We start from the raw sequence: 22,556 nt of genomic DNA, 5'->3' as shown, positions 1-22,556 counted from the left end.
GAAGCCTTTTGAATCCACAAACTCTGTCAGTATTTAGACAAGGCCAAAAGCAAAGTTGAAGTTCTCTCCTCCCTTCAGAGAAAAGTACATCTTTCTTTGATGGCCACTTCTTTCCACTGGGGTCTCATTCATAAAGGTCATTCATGTAGAATATTTTTTGCCACAGTGTCTTGGTTTTCCATGCCTGAAATGCTCTCATGGGCTTTTCAGCCAGATCAGGATGCCTTAAGGGCTGATTCTGAGGAAACCATTCTTTTCTATTGTAGGCATATAGTGCTATAAATTTCCTTTAAATACTGCTACAGCTATATCTTGATCATTTGAAAATGTTTTCATTTTAATCCAGCTCAAAACACTTTGTAAATGTCTAAAGGGAAATTAGAAACAAACTACTCTTTAGAGCACTTTCAGATTGGCAGCAAAATTGGGCTGAAGGTTTGGATTTCTCACATATCACCTGCTCCTATAGGTACACAGCTTCCTCCATTATCAACATCTCCCAGCAACACGCTACACTTGTTGTAACTGATTTCAGCTAACACTGATATATCATTCTCACCCAGAGTTCAGTCTACATTAGAGTTCACTCACAGAACCTGTTATCCATTCTGTGGGCTTGGACACATTTATAATGAAAGGTATACATCATTAAAGGCCATCAAGAGAAGTGTTGCTGCCCTAAAAATCCTGTTTTCCAACTATTCACCCCTCCATCTCCACTAACCTCTGGAAACCACTGACTTTTTACTGTCTTCATAGCTCTACCTTTTCTAAAATGTCACCTAGGTGAACTCATAGAATACGTAGCCTTTTCAGATTGCTTCTTCACTTACTAAAAAGCATCAAGTTTTCTCCCTGTTTTTTTCAAGGCTTGATAGATCATTTTTTCAAAAGTTATTTGAAAGCCAGAGTGGCAGAGACAGAGATAAAGACAACAGTATCTTACATAAACCTATTCACTCCCCAAATGCCAGCAACCACCAGGGTTATGCCAGCCTAAAGGCATGAGCCAGGAACTTCATTTGGGTATCCAATATGATTGGCAGGAACCCAAGTACTTGGGTCATCACAAACTGTCTCCCAGGGACATTAGCAGGATGCTGGATCAGAAGCCTGGAGTAGTTGAAACTTGAACCAGGCATTTTGATATGGGAGGTGGGCATCCCAAGAAGTGGCTTAATCTTCTGTGTCACAATGCCCACCAGTTTCTTTCTTCTCAATGCTATGATTTTGGCCCATGGGATATTTGGTAGATTTCACCAGTATAGGGGCTGGCACTTGGTATAGTACGTTAAGCCTCTGCCTGCTGTGCTGACATCCCATATGGATGCCAGTTTGAGTCCTGGCTGCTCCACTTCAGATCCAGCTCCCCACTAATGTGCCTGGAAAAGCAGTTGAGGATGGCCCAAGTGCTTGGGCTCTGCACCCACATGGGAAATGCAGAAGAAGCTCCTGGCTTTGGATAAGCTCAGCTCCAACCATTTTGGCCATTTGGGGAGTGAACACCACAACACCAGCTCCCCTGTTTAATTCTATAAATAAAATTTTATTGGAATACAGTCACCTTCATTCATTTACATATTTTCTATGTTTGCTTTTACACTACAATGGCAGAGCTGAGTAGTTACAACAGAGATCACACGGCCCACACAGTCTAAAATACTTTCCATCTGGCCCTTTACAGAAAAGTTTTATGAGTCCTCTTTAATGACTTACTTTTAAGATATGTTTTTAGGAAGGGCAGGAGCAGCCTATACTTTAGGATCAATTTTGCTTCACTACTGAGGCACTACTCTCCTGAGTATACCACCTACTGCCATTTAAATGACAATTCTTAATGGTAGGGAGACACAGTCTTCTCAGTTGGTGTAAGCTACTTGTGCTTTCCAGTGTCTCTCTTTTCAGCCTGGGGTAGTTTTTACATGCATGCAGTAATCAACACTCAACTGAAGACTCCAAGGGAGGACTGTCTAAAGATCTCTGAAGCTCACTGCCTGTGTAACTCTCTTCTTTGATACTCTGCCATTCAAATTCTAGCTGCCTCACACTCCCTGATCTCCTAACTATTTCATCTCAACTCAAATGACCACTGAAAAGTGTTGAGGTTCCCATTTCTTGCCTTGCAGCCTGGAGCAAATAACTTGTTTTCATTCTCTCAGGGCTCCCTGTCCTGTGCTACTTGTTGCCCAGTCTGATCACTTCTGTTTCACATAATATTACTCTCTTCCTCTCCTTTATTTTTGGCCATTTCAGGTAGAAGTATCCTTGGCATGAAATTCTAACCCCTTATATTTTCATTAGTGCAAATATTTACAACAAAGTTAGCCTAGCATGAGTCATTTACCCATCTCTATGATCAAAAGGCAATAACAGAAATGGGTATTAGGCAAAGTGGCAACCATAAACAATCCTTTACCCCCACCTCACTGTCTTAAATCTTTATGGGATTATATATTGGGTATGGAACCCCCAAATTGTAATAAATACTTTTTTAAAGTTTTTTCATTCAACTAGTATTTATTGACTGTTTTCCTAGCACTGTTCTAGATGTTGGAGATTCAACCAATGTGAACAACACACACACAAATCTTACTCTTGTGGAACTTACCTTGGAGTGAAAGAGACAGACAAGTAAAATAGTTACCAGGTAGTGACTGGAAAAATAAATCAGTCAATGGACACTAAGTACTAGGAGGGTGCCACAGGGGAAACAGTGGCCATTTAAAATAGGGAATGCCTTGGGTGAGAGGATGAAAATTTAGCAAAGACTGGAAGGGGATAAGAAAACCAGTCATTTGACTATTTGTGGGAATAGTGAATAAAAAAACATGATGTACAAACAATAAAACTGGTATGGCTAGAACTATGAGTGAAGGGGAGTGTTAAAACATCAGGCCAGAGGTAACAAGGTTCCTATCATGCAGGAGCTCACAAAGTTCTGTAATTAAGACCAGGAGGCACTGAAGACATCAGAGTAGTAAAGTAACCCTATCAGACTTACAGTTCTCAATAATTTATATAGCTGCTGTTTGGGGAATGAATGCTATGGGAGACACTAGAAAAGTATGCACAACAGTTAGAAGGCTGCTTCAATAAATAGATGATATTGATGTAGATATTGTCAGAATTCAAATCTGTGTGACATTACATTATATTATGAAGAATTTCATGTTCATTGCTAACATGAAAAGGAAAGCCATTTTCAAACAATAATTCTTAAATGTCTCTAAAATTAAGTTAGTGTCTTAATTTTTACCTAACAAAATGATGTATGTACACAGGTATACAAAAATAAAAAAAGATGCTAGAAAGGAATGTTTTAGGTTGCGGCAAATGTAGGAGTTGTGGCATAGTGTTAAGCCACCACTTGGGATACCCACATACCATATCAGTGTGCTCTGTTCAATCCCAGCTACTCTGGGAAGCAGCAGATGATGGCTCAAGTACTTGGGTCCTGCCAACCACCTGGGAGACCCAGATGAAGTTCTTGGCTTCTGGCTTTGGTCTGGCTCAGTCACAACTGTTGCTGGCATTTGGGGAGTGAACCAGTCAATGAAATAAATCTCCCCTCCCCTTCCAAATAAACAAATAAAAAAAAAGAAGAGAAGCATGGCCAACAGGATGGACATACGCAGCCTCAGCACTGCAGATGGCCCTTCTCCTCACTGATCACAGTGCTAGGAGTCACCACGGAGACAAGCGCACCAGCCTAAGAAGCAGAATTCAAACTTCCTCAAAGTGACAAATTACCTAGTAGTGGCAGAATAAATGAAACAGACTTTAAAAATAAGATGCAAATAATAAAGCTTTGCTCTACTTCTTGCCCCCAGGACTCTCATTTGATAAAAGACAAATGCTGGGAGAGGAAGAGAAGAAAAATTGAAATGTCACTTACAAAAGCCAATGACAATGTGCACGGATGAGGCAGGGACAATCTGAAAACAAAAAGAGTTATTCGTTAGTTTTACAGAATTGCTACAACAGTTTTAAATTATGATTTAAGTCATTACAGATTCATGAGCAGTTTTAACAGGGCATTTAGACAGTTTTTCCCAACAGTCACATTCTACAAAATTATACCACAATATCACAACCAGTGTATTCATAGTCACATAAACCACAAGTCTGTTGAGATTTCCCTAGTTTAATTGCACCTATGTGTATTTAGTTCTATACAATTTTAGCTCATGAGTAGGATCATATATCCAACCACTGTCAAGATATTGACCAGTTCCATTGCCACAAGAATCCCTCACGTGGCCTTTTATAAACACACCCAGCCTCATTTAGCACAACCTCTTCTGTCCCAAATGCCTTGCACATCTATTTTAACACTAAAACAACATCTATTTATAAAAAAAATTAGTATTTTACTCATTGTGCATAGGAGACTACTTCCCAGTTATAGGCAAAAAATAAAAAAATAAACAGTTTTCTTTTTTACGTTAAAAGTTTCAGTTTAAGGATAAATTATCTGAAGTTTCATCTCTATGCTCCTCTCGCAGCATGGACCACTCGCTTCCAAAAGCAAAGGTGAAAGATAAGATACCTAGAAATGTCTGAACTCATGGATGCCATATTTTCAGTATTTCTCCAACAAGAAAACTCAACACTTGGCATGGGACAATCTAAGTTTTTTTTTATATAGTAGCTCTCTTCAGCCTCATAACCCTGGGTTATATGCATGATTATTATTCCTCCTTGACCCGGGAGGAACCATAGGCACCAAGAAGTTTAACAAGCTGCCTAAGGTCACAAAATCTGTAACTGACAGATCCTTGCTCCTGGGACCAGGCTCTTGAACACCTGGACTACCCTGTCCTTCAAAGAAACCTTTGGGGAGATCAAGTTACTCTGTGTTACCATCATCGCTATGCCAAACAAATCACTTTAAACACAGGACTTGAATAAGGAAAATGCCCAAAACAATGATTTGTAAAATGGAAGCAATGCTTGAATGAGACACTAAATGATGAGAAATAGCCAGGAAACCAAAGATGGCACACACAGGAAAAACTTTATATCACACCAAATTTTTTGCCAGCCCTGAACAGCTCATCTTCAACATGGATTAGTGACTGTCAGGCAGCAATTTACACACAGCTATAATTACTCCTGAAAAACACATTCAATTGGGTCAAGATGATGGAAGAACTGAAAATTGTGGTCACAGATAAAAGCATCAAAATTAGGCTAAGGAAAGAATGAGATATCAAAACCCAAAGAGACATCAAAATCCAAAGATAATGTTTAGATATTATAACTTAGTAGATGTCTATTGTGACAACTTTCTGTAGGGTTATTAGCTTAATAATATAGCTTTATTACTGAGGATTAGTAGATATTTTCTCCTGTGAAACCACCAAACACACTTATGAATAGCTGCAGCAGTGTTGCCAATCATTCAACAGCATTGAACAGGTGCCTACTCAATAAGCCATTGATATGTTGCCCCAAATGCTCTAGGTAGGCTTCCTTTACAGTGCTAATTTTACAGACATCTCCTGGATGACCTAAGTTCAAGAGGCAGCCAGCAGAGGAGAATTCATTATTAGCATTGTTTGGTGTTCATATAACTGAGTTATACATAGGAACCATGGGAAGGGAGCTCCTAAGTTCTGCTTCCATGTGAAGCTCTGAACTTAAGCGTTCACAACCTCATGAACACTTAAATGTATCATAAACTTCAAATACTGTGTGCAATTTCTAGAAACTACTTTAGTTAATTTATTTTAAATCAACTTTATAATCTCTTCCAGTTCCTCAAAAGTTTCTTTTCCTTTAAGGTGGGAAAATGACGGATGGGGTGAAGGAGACCCTGTCCACTAAGCTCTGTCCCCATATGTATGATGTGCACTCACTCATTCTGTCCACTCAGACCAAACCTGTCCTGCTTCTAGAAGTCTCCATAATGCAACATTTCCTCTTGCTTTGATCATTGCATAATTTCACCACTCTCTTCCATGTGCCTTGCCTGCTTCCAACACTCACACATACACCTCTATGACGATACCTTCACTTCATGCTTCCCTGAGAAAAGAAAAGCTATTGGATAGGGCATCTCATCTTCCAACTCTGAGCTACAAACCTCCCAAAGCCAGCAGCAGCTGCCAATCTCCCTCCGGAATTTACCCTGCATCCTCCTCCTTGCTCCCTTCCTACCCACCAGTGATATGTGCAAGAAAATGAGCGGGCTTTGATGTTTCCCAACTTTTAGAAAACAAAACTTCCATTATCTTCTATTTCTCACCCTAAATGCCCCTCCTTTCTCAGAGGAACTTGGGACAAGAAAAAGAACCTTAGTACCCATTTCCTTACAGTCAAGTCACTTTCCAACCCAATCCCAGGCCCTTATCTCCCCCCTCTATCAAAGGATCCTTACCAAGGTTATAGCAATCATTACCCTCCTTTGAGAAATCAGGATTCTGAGGGTTAAGAGAGATTGCTAGGTTGAGACAGGAAAAACAAGCCTCCCATTGGAGAGAGGCAAGAGCCCAGGCCTGCCCCAAAGCACTCTTTCTCAGAACAGGAGACCAAGACTTCATCTTCTTCCCTTATGTCCTCCTCCCTACATTAAATACTTAAATGTATGACCAAAGTCCTTTTATTTGTATTTCTTCTGGAACTCCACCCTGTTAGGTAGGGGCATGAGACTATTTATCGGCTATTAATAAAGAGTCAATTACTGGTGCAAGACCATTTAACATTCTCTTTCCTACCATTGCAACCAAGAAAACTAGGTATTCCAGAAGTGTGTAAGTACAAGGTGGTGCATTGAAGGTGTGAGTCTCTTTATGGAGCAGAGTCTCTCACAAATGTACAATGACATTGAGTGTGAGCAAAATAAATTGTCTGAGTGATGCCTCTTGGTAGGAGGATGGCTTGTTAGCACAGCATGATGTAAGCTCATCCCTAGTATACAGAAATTGGTACTAGAAGCAGGAAGTTGCTTCAGCAAAATCCCAAGATATATGATATTGGTTTAGTGTCCAGAAAGCAGGGTGAAAACTCATCTTAGGAGTCAGAGATATGGTAGATTTCTCTGGGAGGTGGGTTTCCTACCTAAGGAACTTGTAGCATGTGGAGAAGAGATAAGAAAACAAAAACACTCAATAGGTGCACTGGTTATTATTGACTTTTTCTGGCAAGGTATTCTAAGAAAGCAACGAGCTCAGAAAAACACAATCCGGAACAGTACTCTATACTTTGTGTGTCTGTGTGGGTGCAGTCTGTTGAAACCTTTACTTAGTATACACTAAGTTGATCTTCTGTATATAAAGATAATTGAAAATGAATCTTGATGAAGAATGGGATGGGAGAGGGCATGGGAGATGGGATGGTTGCAGGTGGGAGGGAGGTTATGGGGGGAAAGCCGCTATAATTCAAAAGTTGTACTTTGGAAATTTATATTTATTAAATAAAAGTTTAAAAAAGAAGTGAAGGGGAATGCAGAGTTTCTGGACACTGCAGGTCTTGCAATGTTAGAGGAACTAACGTCTCAACCTCTGCTCTAACAGGTAAAGATAAGGCTTGGAAGATCATTAGCTCAGGAGAACTTGAATTGTCTCAGAGCATGGGCACCTAATACACCAATTAAATCATTTCATGTGGATATATTGAGGAAGGGAAAAGATCAGATTAAGGGTAACATTTTCTACTGAAAGCCAGATAGTCCCAAGAAAACTGGCAAGTGCAAAAACAGCCACAGGAGCCAGACAACAAATCAATGCAGTAGATTTGAGACTAGGTCTCTTAGCAAAAGAAAAAAATGAGAAGTGTTGCTTACTGGCACACAAAACTGACTGGAAACACATAAGAACCATCCACATTTTGGATACAACCATGCCAATGAGAACAAGCTTGTGTGTTGAAGCTCAAGATGAGTCATCAGTTATGATGACCTTATTAGTTGAAGTTAGAGGTAAATCAGTGAAAATGATCCTTTGGCCCCCAGACTTCTAAATTGTAGGAAGTGGGCAGAAAGAGTTTTTCAGTTTCCAAAGAAATTCTGTAATCTCCACTTCTTATGTGGCTAAAAGAGGTTCGGATGACAGAACCCAGCGTCTTTGAAAACAATGAGCAAGAAGGTAGAGTCAGCGCCCAATCAAGGAACATTTCATTCCCTGAGAGGATTCTGAAATCTGGTGAAAGATTTCAAAATTGCTAAGGACCAGTGATTCCCTAGAGTACACTAATAAAATTTGTGCTCTACAATATTACAAAGACTAAGTATGTATCTGTTATTTTAAGAATCTCAGAGACATGTCAAAAAATTTCTCTGTACAGTTAAAACCTCACAGTGAATGGCACAGCCATCCGATCCACATAATGTCCTCTGAGACTATGAACATCTTTTCCTAGCTGTTTATAAGCAATTTTCTAGATTGCATCTTCTCAGTGTGACAAGGTATTATCTTTGAAGCACATGACACTTACTTCACACATCACAGAAGTGCAGACAGATTGAACAAAAGCTCTACTTCATACAAGCTCTTAAAATCTCAAGCAGGAGCTAACCCACTGATATTACAAATATGGCTTTTTTTTTTATAAAATATATGGCAGAGAATCAGAGATAGTAGCATGAACCCAAAGCAGCTTATATTCAGTCCCAACATCTTACTGCTGCATGCATTCTAGGAAGCCCACTGTTGCACTCTAAATTATGTGGACTAGCTCCCAACATTCATGTTAAAGCCCCAACCCCCAGTGTGATTATATTGGGAGAATGGACCACAAGAGTGGCGATTAAGGCTAAATGAGGTCCAATAGGGCAGGTTTCTTATTTTATTAAGAAACACAGAAACTGTACTTTTTCACACTCATACAGAAAAAGAGCATGTGAGGACACAATGACAAGGTGGCCACTTGCCAGAAACAGTCTTCAGCACAAACTGATCATACTGACACCGTGATCTTGGACTTCTGGCCACTAGAGCTGTGAGAAAATATGTTTCTGTTGTTTGAGCCATCCAGTCTGTGGTTCTGTGGTTTTTGTTTAAGATTTAACAGCAAGATTTATTAGAGTCAAAGTGTGGTACTGTGTTGTGGCAGACACCCACCATACAGTTTCCCTTGGCAATGATGCAATGAATGAGTTTGCTTCTAATTCCCTGATTAGGAATCCAACAAATAACTTTTAAAAGTAAGTATGCTGGGGGCCAGCGCCGTGGCTCACTTGGTTAATCTGCCTGCGGCGCCGGCATCCCATATGGACGCCGGGTTCTAATCCCGGTTGCTCCTCTTCCAGTCCAGCTCTCTGCTGTGGCCCGGGAGGGCAGTGGAGGATGGCCCAAGTCCTTGGGCACCTGCACCCACACGGGAGACCAGGAAGAAGCACCTGGCTCTTAGCTTTGGATAGGCGCAACACCGGCTGTAGCGGCCATTTGGGGAGTGAACCAATGGAAGAAAGACCTTTCTCTCTCTCTCTCTATCCATAACTCTGTCAGATAAATAAAAAATTTAAAAAAGTAAGTATGCCGGAGATTACTGATGCCATAAACAGGAGTGTCAATTTGTAAAGTCAACAACAGGAGTCACTGTGCACTTACTCCTCATGTAGGATCTCTGTCCTTAAGGTGCTGTACATTGAGGCTTAATGCTATAACGAGTACTCAAACAGTATATTTCACTTTGTGTTTCTATGGAGGTGCAAACTGTTGAAATCTTTACTTAATGTATACTAAACTGATCTTCTGTTAAAAAAAAAAAAAGAAGAAATTAGCAATTCCCAACTTGACTCTCGCTGGGATTAAACGTGACAATAGGTCTGATCCGATTTCATCATCATTTAAAAAATCATCTATTATTTTTCACTTTATGTTTCTGTGTGGGAGCAAACTGTTGAAATCTTTACTTAATGTATGCTAAACTGATCTTCTGTATATAAAGAGAATTGAAAATGAATCCTCATGTGAATGGAAGGGGAGAGGGAATGGAAAAGGGGAGGGTTGCGGGTGGGAGGGACGTTATGGGGGGGAAGCCATTGTAATCCATAAGCCGTACTTTGGAAATTTATATTCATTAAATAAAAGTTAAAAAAAAAAAAAAGTAAGTATGCCACACAAAACCAAGATACAGCAATTACCAGTTTGTTAACCCTACAAGGGACGCTGTGGTCAAAATTTTTAAAAATGAGTATACACACTTGATGATGTAAAATTAAAAACAAAAATCTCAAGATTCCCTCCCATTTTTCTTCAAACACAATTCCCATGACAAAACAAACCCAAATAGGCAAATACAAACATTTTTTTTTCTTTAGACAGTAAAAGAGAGTGAGACAGAGAGAAAGGTCCCCCCTCCACCGGTTAACCCCCCAAACGGCCACCATGGCCGCCGCACCAATCCAAAGCCAGGAGCCAGGCGCCCCCCCCTCCGGCCCCCCACGCGGGTGCAGGGTCCAAGCACCCGGGCCACCCCCCCGCCCCCTCCCCCTGCCAGGCCACAGCAGAGAGCCGGACCGGAAGAGGAGCAACCGGGACAGAATCCGGCACCCCAACTGGGACCAGAACCCAGGGTGCCGGCGCCGCAGGCAGAGTACCAGCCCAGTGAGCCTCGGCGCCAGCCCCTAATACAAACATTTTAATGTGTCTGAAATTCTCTTAAAAATTCTAATGCAGAGTTCAAGTACATAGCTAAATAAACTCAGATTATTGACTCATTTTCACCCACAGATTATTCTGATTTAATATTTAACAATTATTTCACTTACTGTGTATAACTTAGGACTTGTTGATGATTTTTCTGAAGGAAATTACCTGTTGGAGGAAGTCTTCTTTCTCATTGGATATGGCTCTTGGTGTTAAACAAATGAGACCTCAATTACATAGCTTCAATTAAACGGAGAGATAAGGGAATGCTACCAAGCACTATTATATCTATGCTTACCTGGACACAGTGATCGAGTACCGGGAACTCTGATGGTCTCATGGTGCATCCTTACCTTCAAATGCATCTAGTTGTGTGCATTAAATATCTATAGCTTTTGTATATCAATCACACCTCCATGAAGCATTGTTTTAAAAAAGCATAGTGATCATCATTAATGTATTTCTTTAAAACAAATAAACAAAGACCTAGGAAGCCTGGGATTGCACCCCATTAGATCAAAGCACAGCCATTCAAACCCGACAACTAAGCTTAAGTACCTTCTCTCAAGCTGTGATCACTGGGCATAGATGAAACTTTAACAGCATGGATTTCAAAAGGGCATTTTAAACACCTCAGAGATTATCTAAGGGATATGAATGCAAAGATACAGAATATAAGAAATGGAAATACAAGGTGGAAAGCTGCTAATTAAGAAAATTTGTACAGGCTGAATATCCATTAACTAAGATGCTTGAGACCAAAAGTGTTTTATATTTCAGATTTTGGGAGACCTAGATGGAGTTCCAGGCTCCTAGGGGCGGCCTGGGCCATTGCAGCCATTTGGGGAGTAAATCAGCAGAGGGAAGAATTTTCTTTCTCTCTCTCCTCTCCCCCCTCCCCAGCAAATCTGCCTTTCAAATAAACCAATAAATGAATCAAAAAAATTCAGAAGGAAAATCCAAATAAAGTAGGGCACCAGTTAGTTCATAGTAACCAGTGGGGTCAACAAGGCAAAGATACCAAGGAGCACACTGGCAAGGAGAGTAAAGCAATTTCCATGGTGCTTCACCATAAACGTTTATGTTTAATAATTTCATTTATTTAACTACTTATTTATCACCAAGGCAATATGACACAGAAGAAAAGAGTAAGAGCTTTTAAATCAGACAAACCAGTTTGGGCACTTACTAACTATACGTTGTTGGGTAAGTTTCTTAATCTCTTTGATACCAAATTTCTTCACAATTTAAAACATATAATACTTACTTGGCAGAACTGTAGCACAATTATAGCAGCTACTTAATAGTGGGGACTCTTTAGCAATAGCTCTTTGTACACAAAGTGGTGTGCTAGGTACCAGAACTCTATCCCTAAGACCCTGACCATCTGGAAATGACATTTAGATGGGGAGATTCGTGATGAAAGGGAAGACTTTAACAAAGGCTACAGATTACAAATTACAGGGTTCCTATCTAGCTGGCAGGATTGTACAGTGGGTATTCTCTGAAAAAGGCCTGGGTCATTTTTATTGAAAAATTATTTGGAGAAAATGCATTTAAGGCAGAGGAAATGGCACGAATAAGAACATACCTGCAGAAGCAGTAGAGTGAACCTTTAGGGGCTGATGGGTGGTTAGGACCACCTGCACCACTGGACTAGTTCTGAATAGTAACAGACTATAAGGCCATTGGTCAAGCAGGTTGGTATCAAAGGAGGACCACCGGCAGGCTGCAAAGTCAAGGCCCTCTTTTCTCAAGGACTGGAATGCCATTGAAGGAGTCTTTTTTGGGGAACTGAGCTCTGTGGTCATTACCCATAATAGAAAGGAAAGAAAATCCCACACAGGGAGAAACAGCATGGATTGACAAGGGCCTATAACCAAGGTGTTGATGGACGTCCAAGAAACAGGAAAGAGAAAGTTCAATTTTAACAATTGATGGATACAAGTTGGCCTGTCCATCAAAAGCAAAGATACACTTCAGACCAGCAAAACATACTTCCTGGCATACAGAACTGTTTTGGACAATGCTGGTGAGTAGATATTTCTAAAGATTCCCAAGACTGAAACTTCAATACACAAGTCAAATAATACAGTGTGGTAATAATGCAATGTGAAACAAGTAGAAAAGCTGAAATCTCTCTTCCTGTGAAGTGGCCATTTTCCACCATATAAGGAGTCTTTAGAAAAGTGAATGGAAAATGCACAGTATAGAAAAAACTAGACTTCAAAAAAACGTTTGCACCAAAATAAGCTTATCTTTCAATTCTATTTTTCCACAAACTTACTGAGATATCCTCATATATGCCAAGTTTTACATTTGCTCATGTAAGAACTATATCTGTAGTTTATCAAAAATCTCAGATAGAAATCGCTCCAGAAAGTTCGGAATGTTGTCACCTCACTAAGCTCTTGTGTAATACTGTTTCAGAAATCTATCATTCATTACGTTCTTCGCTATAGCAAAAGAACAATCACTTTGTATTCATGCTTATTACATGAAAATAATTAAAGCATTAAAACCAAATCATAGAAATGTTTGTAAGGTTTACTTAACAAAATGACTTGATAATTAACATAATTAACATAATTTACATGAAAATAACTTCATCACATGCTAAGAAACAAAAAATCCTAGGAGACAAAGTACAATTCAGCCCTTTCTAACTCATTTCTTTCAATAACCTCACACAGTACATACCTTAAATATTTTTTAAAGATTTACTTATTTGAAAAGCAGAATAACAGACAAAGAGACAGAGAGACAGACAGACAGAGAGAGAGAGAGAGAGAGAATCTTCCACTTACTACTAGTTCACTCTCTAGGGTTGGGGTTGGCTGAAGCCAGGAGCCAGGAATTCCATCTGGGTCCCCTTCATGCACGGCAGGAATCCAAATACATGGGCCATCATCCACTGTCTTCAGGCACATCAGCTGGACCAAAGCATGGAGTAGCTGGGACTCAAACCAGGCACTCTAATATGGGATGTGTCTCAAGTGGCAGCTTAACCCACTGCATCACAACCTCTGCCCCAGATACTCTAATAGATGAAAAGGTTGAGATGTAGTAAAGTTAAGTGATTGCCCAGGATCACAGTTACAAGGCAGCAAAGAGACAGAACTAGAACCCAAACCCAAGCAATCTGGTTCCAAGCTCCACCAGATTCAAAAAATGTATTTTTTTTTTTTTTTTTGGACAGGCAGAGTTAGTGAGAGAGAGAGAGAGAAAGAGACAGAGAGAAAGGTCCTCCCTTTTCCGTTGGTTCACCCCCCAAGCGGCCGCAACTGCCGGTGTGCTGCGGCCAGCACGCTGCGCCGATCCGAAGCCAGGAGCCAGGTGCTTCCCCCTGATCTCCCATGCAGGAGCAGAGCCCAAGCACCTGGACCATCCTCCACTGAACTCCCAGGCCACAGCAGAGAGCTGGACTGGAAGAGGAGCAGCTGGGACAGAATCTGGCGCCCCAAATGGGACCAGAACCTGGGTTGCCAGCGCTGCAGGCGGAGGATTAGCCGTGAGCTGCGGCGCCGGCCACCATTCAGGATTTTAAAATCCTTAGAAAATGAGAATTGGAAGAGGATTTTAAATACTCAGCAGCAGCATCGTACTAATCTACAGTGCTGCAGAAATCTCCCTGTTTAAGTGAGGAACTAGATAGGACTATCCATGACCACCATCACTATTCTTCACTGGAATGGGGATGGGGAGGGGTGGGCCTAGACAATGAAATAAACACAAGCAAAAGAACATGAGACATTCAGATCAGAAAAGAAAAAAATTGTCATTCAATGCAACTGTGTGCCTACATAAATAGAAATAAAGCGAAACAATTCACAACAAAAATCACAGGATCTAGGAATAAACATAACAAAATAAGTACAAATCATTTATTTATAAAACATCACTGAAGGATATAGACTTGTGAGAAGAATGGACAGATTAGATATTCTAAAAATATCCACCCTTCTCATATTAATTTGTGAAGTCAAAACAATTTAAAAATTAATTTTATTTATTTGAAAGATATAGTGACAGGGTGAGGGGGGGGAAGGGGAAGGGGGAGGGGGAGGGGGGAAAGAAAGGGGGGGAAAGAAAGGGGGGGAAGAAAGGGGGGGAAGAAAGGGGGGGAAGAAAGGGGGTGGGAAGAAAGGGGGTGGGAAGGAAGGGGGTGGGAAGGAAGGGGGTGGGAAGGAAGGGGGTGGGAAGGAAGGGGGTGGGAAGGAAGGGGGTGGGAAGGAAGGGGGTGGGAAGGAAGGGGGTGGAAGGAAGGGGGTGGAAGGAAGGGGGTGGAAGGAAGGGGGAAAGAAGGGGGGGAAAAGAGGGGGTGAAGGAAGAGGGGGTGAAGGAAGAGGGGGTGAAGGAAGAGGGGGTGAAGGAAGAGGGGGTGAAGGAAGAGGGGGTGAAGGAAGAGGGGGTGAAGGAAGAGGGGGTGAAGGAAGAGGGGTGAAGGAAGAGGGGTGAAGGAAGAGGGGTGAAGGAAGAGGGGTGAAGGAAGAGGGGTGAAGGAAGAGGGGTGAAGGGGGGTAAAGAAGGGGAAGAAAGAGGGGGGGAAGGAAGAGGGGGAAGGAAGAGGGGGTGAAGAAAGGGGGAAAAGAGGGGGGAAGGAAGAGGGGGTGAAGAAAGGGGGAAAAGAGGGGGGAAGGAAGAGGGGGTGGAGAAAGGGGGAAAAGGGGGGGAAGGAAGAGGGGGTGAAGAAAGGGGGAAAAGAGGGGGGAAGGAAGAGGGGGTGAAGAAAGGGGGAAAAGAGGGGGGAAGGAAGAGGGGGTGAAGAAAGGGGGAAAAGAGGGGGGAAGGAAGAGGGGGTGAAGAAAGGGGGAAAAGAGGGGGGAAGGACGAGGGGTGGGAAGGACGAGGGGTGGGAAGGACGAGGGGTGGGAAGGACGAGGGGTGGGAAGGACGAGGGGTGGGAAGGACGAGGGGTGGGAAGGACGAGGGGAGAGACAATATATCTTCCATTCATTGGTTCATTCCCCAAATGGCCACAACTACCAGGGCTGGCTAGACCAAAGCCATCTTTATGCCATCTCTTATGTGGGTGGCAGGAACTTGGGCCATTTTCTGCTGCTTTTTCAGATGCAGAGAGTTGGATTAGAAGCAGAGTAGCTGAGACTTGAACTTAGTGCTCTAGTATAGGATGCCAATGTTACAAGTGGTGGCTTAACTCGCTAACACCACTTCTGATCCAGCTCCCTTCTAATACGCCTGGGAAAGCAGTGGAGAATGGCCCAACTCCTTGGGCCCCTGCACCCACATGGGAGACCTGGAAGTAGCTCTTGGCTTTGGATCGGTTCAGCTCTGGCTGTTGCAGCCATTTGGGGAGTGAACCAGTGGATAGAAGACCTCTCTCTCTGTCTCTACTTCTCCCTGTAACTCTTTCAAATAAATAAAATAAATCTTAAAAAAATCTACTGCCTAGAAGTAAATTTAATACAAGAATGTAAGTATTCTATACTGAAGGAAAAAAATACTGAAAATAATTGAAGAAATATTCAATGAAGAGATATACCATGTTCATAAACTGGAAGGTTACTGTTAAGATATTCATTTTCTCATAACTACAGAGTCAATGCAATTTTGATAAAAAAAGACTAGTTTTTTTTTTAATTTAAATTTTATTTACTTATTTAAAAAAGTGACAGAGAGGCAGATAGAAAGATTCACTCCTCAAACAACTTTGTCAGGGCCAGCCCAAAGCCAGGATCCTGGAATTCCATCCAGGTCTTCCAGGTGTGTGGCAGGGGCCCAAGTACTTGGGTCATCCTCTTCTGCCCACCCAGGTTCATGAGCAGTGTGCTGGATTGGAAGCAGGATATGGGATTCTGGCATTGCTGGCAGCAGCTTTAGCTGCTGTGCCAATAATGCCAGCCACAAGACTGGTAGACACAAAGAATAGTTGTTGACAAGTTCATTCTAAAACTGATGTGGAACAGCAGGAATTTGGCCTAGTGGTTAAGAAAGATGCTAGTTAAGAAAGATGCTTGCCCCATGTTAGAGTGCCTGGGTTTAACACCTGCCTCCGGCTCCCAAATTCAGCTACCTGTTAATGCAGATGCTGAGAGGCAGTGGTGATGGCTCAAGTAATCAGCTGTTTGCCACCCTATGGAGGAGATTTGGATTGAGTTCTCAGGTCCAACCCTGTCTATTGTGGGTATCTGGAGAATGAACCAGCAAATGGGATCTCTCTGCCAACTCAAAAAAGTTTAAATGAAAATTAAAACTTAGGGACAGACATTGTGGCAAAGCAGGTTAGGTAGCTGTTTGCGACATACATATCCCATACTGGAACGCATGGGACCAGCTATTTCACTTCCTGCTAGTGTGCATGGGAAGCAGCAGATGACAGCCCAAGTATCTGGGTTCCTGCCACTCATGTGGAAGACTCAGATGGTGTTCCTTGCTCCTGGCTTCAGCCTGTGAGCATTTGGGGAATGAACCAGCAGACGAAGATTTCAGTCTTACCTCTTTCTCTTCCAATTAATAAGTAAATCTTTTTTAAAAATTTACATAAGAATGAATAACCAAAACAATTGCTAAAAGAATAAAGTTGGAGGGACTGACAAAGGTTCCCTATCAGATTAAAAATTAACAAAGGTTAGCCTAAGTTTTAAAATGAGCAAAAAATCTGAATAGAAACTTCACAAATGAAATCTGAATGGCCAATAAACATGTTTGGCATTACTAATAGTCATGGTAATGCAACCAACTTACCCAACACCTTCAATTCAGCTCCGTGGCATATACTCAAGAGATAACAAGTATACATCCCTCAACAGGACTTTCGAGAACATTTGTAGTTTTAACTTATAACGGTGAAACATTAAAATAACTCAAATGTTCACTAACAGAAGAAGAGATTAATGGCTGTTATAGTCACATAATGCAATACTGTAAATTCACAGTCAATGAACATTTTCTCTAAGTGGGCGCACAGTCCAGCATTTAGGCTCTGTGGGCTATACTGTCTCTGTGATAACTACTCAACTCTAATGGAGGGCATTGCTATGTTCCAAGAAAATTTTATCTATTTTATCTTTAAACCATGGGTCATAATTTTCCAATCCTTGTTATAAAGAAAAAAGAAAAAAATGTTATAAATGTATATGTAAGTCTTTTATGGATGAGCCTCATAAACACAATATGAACAAAATAGACTGTATGGTTTCATTTATGTGAAGTTCAAGAATACCTCAAGGTACTTCATGGTGATAGAAGTCAGGACAATAACTGTGGAGTGACTATTGATAGGAAAGAGGAGGAGGGAACTTTTGCAGGAATGAAAATGTTTTTTATCTTTTTCTGGGTAGTGATCACACAAGTGCATGCAGACATATGTGAACTGGATTAAGCCACAGTCTTTCTGTGTTTTGTTGCAAAGCTCAATTTGGAGAAAAATACAAATTAGACAAAGATCAAAATGTAGATATGGAATTCAACATGGACATAAAAATAGAATTCTAGAAAATATCTAGAATTCAACATGGATAAAATACATAAACATGGTGTGTGTGTGTATATATATATAATCCAATAAATAAAAGCTAGATTTAAAGACTTCTTCATTTATCATCAACGTTTAACAGAAACCAAATATAGTTTTTATAGGAAAGAGATAAAGTATATAACTTTCCAGCATGATGAAGTACAAAACCTTAGAGACAGGAGATAGCTTTATGAGGGGGCTCCAAAAAGTTCCCAGAAAATGGAATCAAAAGATAATGGACATATTTGGAACCTATACACACACATACACACGTATATGTTGGCTTATGTTATATATGTACATGTATATGCATGTATGCATATAAATACACATTTTATTTGTACATATGTATAAAATACATATACACAGTACCTACTTTGCCCACAAAGTCTATGAGTACACATTCTCGATGATATAGGGAGCAACTGAGATCAGAAAGCCATCTTCCAGCTTCAAAGAAATCCTAAGCACAGGACGTCTGCTGACTACAACTGGGAATTAAAAGCCAGCAGCAATCGAGTAACTTACAAAACCCTCCCTGTGGGAACTAAGCAATGAGAGAAATCTTCCAGGGAAAGAAAAATATTACAATGAAAAAAATTTTAATTCTTAGAATGAAACTATATCTTGCATATAAAGCAAGAGTTAATAAAATTCTTTAGCATTTTCAGGTAACAAATGGATCCAGAGCCCTGTAGTCAATACCTGGGTATCGCATATGACAGAACAAGCAGGGCAAATCACTGGGGTTGGGACAACTACCTTTCCACACGGAAAAAAGAAAAACACATTAATCTTCACCTCGCAACATAAAATGCACACAAACACATATGTACACATATTTCTCAGGTCAGGTAAGAGCTAAATGAAGATGAAACAAACTTTATAACCTTCAGAAGTCATTTTAAAATGCACTTCATTAACAGGAAAGAATATTTTGATATAAAAAGCATGAAGAAAAAAATTAGTATACACAGTTTAGTATCTCTAAGTTTACTTAACCAACTTGGAAGTACTTGGATCAAGAATAATGTTTCCTGAAGGAAACTTCGTCAAGACTGGAAACCCTCTGCTCTATAACATAGTAATAATATAACAGAAAATATGAAAGTCACACATGGCAATTGAGTCCTAGAAATGTGGTCTAGAGCGACTGAGGGACTGAAACGGTCTCACCAAGTAAATATGACAACATATTAGAATTTTTAAACCCTAAGTGAAGGTTTACAAAGTTCTGTTACATACTAAAAAGTATGTGAAAATGTAAGTTTTTCGCAACATAAATTTAGCTTAAATCACAACATGAAATTCTGCACAAAATAGTTAATTTTTTAGAAAACAGACATACCAAAAGATCTTTTTCTTCCAAATGCTCCATTAAACACTGTAAATTATTTAAGTTTCAAACATCTAGAGAGAATAATGACTACTGATGAGTTCACCTCAAAATTTCTAATAGAAACCATTACTGATGTTAAGTTCTTCAGCTACTGCTCCCTGTTCGCAGCTTTTCTTTATTTAAAAAGCTGGAAAATATTAATAACAGACTTAGAGCCCTGGCTTTAGGCTCCCTTATTCTGTGATGCCTGTATTTCAATGTATTCTAGGGGCACCTCCGCGCGCACAAACCTCTCCCATATCAACTAACAAAGAATTCACGAAGCGAACACTCCTGTAACAGTCGCCCAGGTCAGAGGCGCTCGGCGCGCCCAGACCCGCCTCACCGGCCCCAAAGCAGGTGCCATCAGCCTGACTTGGTGGGAATCCTTTCTTTGCACGTTTTTCTGTGCTACTTTGAACGCCTGGGTCCGTGCCCCCACAATGGCGCTGCTCTGCCTCGTTCTGAATCTTACACACATGCTATCCTCAGGGTTCTTCAGCAACTTGCTCTCTCTTTCCTTGGCTCACCATGGAGACACATCTGTGTTGAAACACAAACGACTTTATTTGCCAAGGTACGCTGCTCCCTTTACTGCACGGCTAGCGTATAATTCACCTTTCTCCTCCAGATGGACATGAAGGCTACCTTTTGGTCCTACGGTAAACTTCCCCGTGCACGTGAGAAAATGTACCTAGGGCAGGGGCTTTCAAACCTGGCTGACCACGACTCACACCAAGGAATGACGCTTTCCAGTAAGACACACATCTGTGTCTACATATGAAACAGGGAGGTGCGCGCGTCCATCAAGCAAACACCCTAGACCCGAGACACATTCTGATATTTTCTCTGCTAGTTCGCGTTTTACAAATTCTGCATGTTTTCCACCAAAACGGGCTTTGGGTTTTTGGAAAACATCGCTACAGAGGATGAATACCCAGGCGCGGGAATGGACCGCGGACATCCAACGACCTCAACTTTTCTAAGATCCTGAACTTTTAAAACCAACGTACCCATCTAAGCGCACGTACACTAAACGCAATTCAAATTTCAGAGGGAAAACCATGAGCCGTCAGGACGTTTTACCTTCTCGCTCCGTCAAGAAACAGTAATCGCCCACTTACCATGTTCCAAGCAAGCCCACCAGTGATTCCGGGCGCACCCGACGGGTTCAGGCGCGGAGGGCTGTGGGGAAGAGAGGGTTGGGGCTACGGAAGGGGGGACCCCGGGGCCCAGGTTGTGGGAGTCCTGGAAGCAGGCGGACCTAAGGAAATTGCTTCTACTTTTATTTTTTATTGGTTTCCTAAAACATAAAAGTCACACATCTGTTGAAAAAAAATTGTTTTCCCTTCAAAGTTACAGTAGCACATCCAAGCCCAAAGTAGAAAAAAAAAAAATCACCATCCTTCAAGTTGTATACGGAGGCACAATCGGCAAAGTTCGGGACTCAGCGATGCGAGTCGGAGAAATTTTTAGGAGCCCGCGGTTCAGAGTAAGCTAAGTCATTGGATGGAACCCCCAACATGAAAGCATCGAAATAACCGCCTTCCCCAGCGCGGCTGGCAACGCAAGCCACGGCCAAGCAGCCACGTTATTACTTCGAGGAGACTTTTTTACCGCTTTCCTCTCTTTCTCTCCTTGGCCTCCGACCAAGGCTGCAACCCCAGGTCTGAAGCGCGGTTTGCGGACTGCACGGCAGCGGTGGCCAGCGCGGCACATCGGTCCCAGCTGCGGGCGTGCACCGTGACAAGTCCCGGAGTTTCGCACTCGCTGCCGCGCAGCCAGCGCGGCCCCGTCCGCGGCACTCCGCTCCGGCACACCCTGCCCAGCGCGGCCGCGCCACGGCCACCCGCCGTCCCCAGGCCGCGGCGCCACGCAGAGCGCGCGGCCGCAGCCCCGGTACCTACCCTGCGTGGCCCAGAGTACCCCCCTGGATCTCAGGCAAGGCAGCCCAGGCGTGCCGCCCGCGCGGCCATGACGGCGACCCGGCAAAGAGCCCCGCGCGCCAGGGCCCGCGCTCCGCTCGGCTGTGAGCACGGCTGCCCCGTGCGTCCGTCTGCCCGTGCGCCGGGAGAGTGAGGCCAGAGTACGCCCCAGACGTGTCTAAATCAAGGCTTGGGGCGTTCCCGACAGGCTGAATGACAAATGGCAGATGCCGTGGGCTTTGCCGCCCGCGGCAGCCAAGAGGATGGCTGTGCCGAGGAGGCCGCGCACAGGCGGAGCCCGGGAGCCGGAACGGCGCGTCCGCGAGGAGGGCGCTGGGGCCCCTGGCGGGGGCGTCACGTGGCAGAAGGAGGCCCCGCCAGGGAGCTGGGGGTCGGCAGCTTGCGTGTGGAGGAGGAGGAGGAGGAGGAGGAGGATAGGCTCCCAGACGCCTGGCCGATTGAGTCATCGGTGTGGGCCAAGCCAAGGTGGCCCAGGTGCAGGGCTGGCGCAGGTAGACCCGAACCAGCCCGGAGCCCCGTATCGGAAACTGCGCACTCAAGTCAACCCCCCCCCCCCCCCCCCATATGAGCAGCCCCAGTGCAATCATAAGCGAGAAGCAGGACAGATGCTAGGAGCACACTGCGTTAGGCCAAACTCTGCTGCTGTGCGCGCGCCGAGTAGAAGTCATGGCAGCTGAATCTGACCACGGGTCTGGAGCCGTGCGCGGTTCTGAGCACGACACAGGTGAACACACAGAGTCCTCCCTACTACAGCCCCGAGAGAGCTTCAGTCGTTCCCGCCGTGCAGCCCGAGAAAGCGAGGCGCGGACAGACCGGGCAAAAGTAATTCTGTAATCGTGGGGTCGCGTGCTGTGTGCCTTAAGTCACCTCCAGACTTTGCGCGTTATTTAAGTGGAAGAAACTCAAGTGAACGGTTGCCTTCTTCCTAGACAATGATCCTGAAAGAGGCCTGGAAACATTTAAGTGGAAAGACTAGGGCAGGCATAAATTGTTGACCACGCGTTTCAGCTGCAGTCTTGTAGCTGTTTAAGACGAGGCGAGCGGCTCACACTTGCGCCCACCTTCGGCCCCCGGTCTCCCCATTCCTGTTTGTTACTTTACTTTTGTCTTACAAGCACTTAGAAAATTCACAGTTGCTCTGCAACCTTATCCTCCAACGGTTT

General features: G+C 42.8%; 1 protein-coding gene across 1 annotated transcript in view; it reads right to left on the bottom strand.

The window, feature by feature from the left end:
• LOC100350914 (uncharacterized) overlaps window positions 1-21,875 on the bottom strand; it is a 31,605-nt gene extending 9,730 nt beyond the window's left edge. Inside the window, exons 1-2 of the mRNA XM_051855299.2 lie at window positions 21,355-21,875; window positions 3,896-3,935 (exon numbers count right to left, since the gene is read on the bottom strand). Of these exons, the coding sequence (XP_051711259.1) occupies window positions 3,896-3,935; window positions 21,355-21,839 (525 nt within the window). The 5' untranslated portion in view covers window positions 21,840-21,875. The remainder of the gene's footprint in view (window positions 1-3,895; window positions 3,936-21,354) is intronic.
• Window positions 21,876-22,556: the final 681 nt, after the last annotated feature.

Source organism: Oryctolagus cuniculus, chromosome 5 (assembly GCF_964237555.1).
Source record: "Oryctolagus cuniculus chromosome 5, mOryCun1.1, whole genome shotgun sequence".
In the NCBI taxonomy this organism is placed as follows: domain Eukaryota; kingdom Metazoa; phylum Chordata; class Mammalia; order Lagomorpha; family Leporidae; genus Oryctolagus; species Oryctolagus cuniculus.
This window is presented reverse-complemented; position numbering and strand designations above follow the sequence as displayed.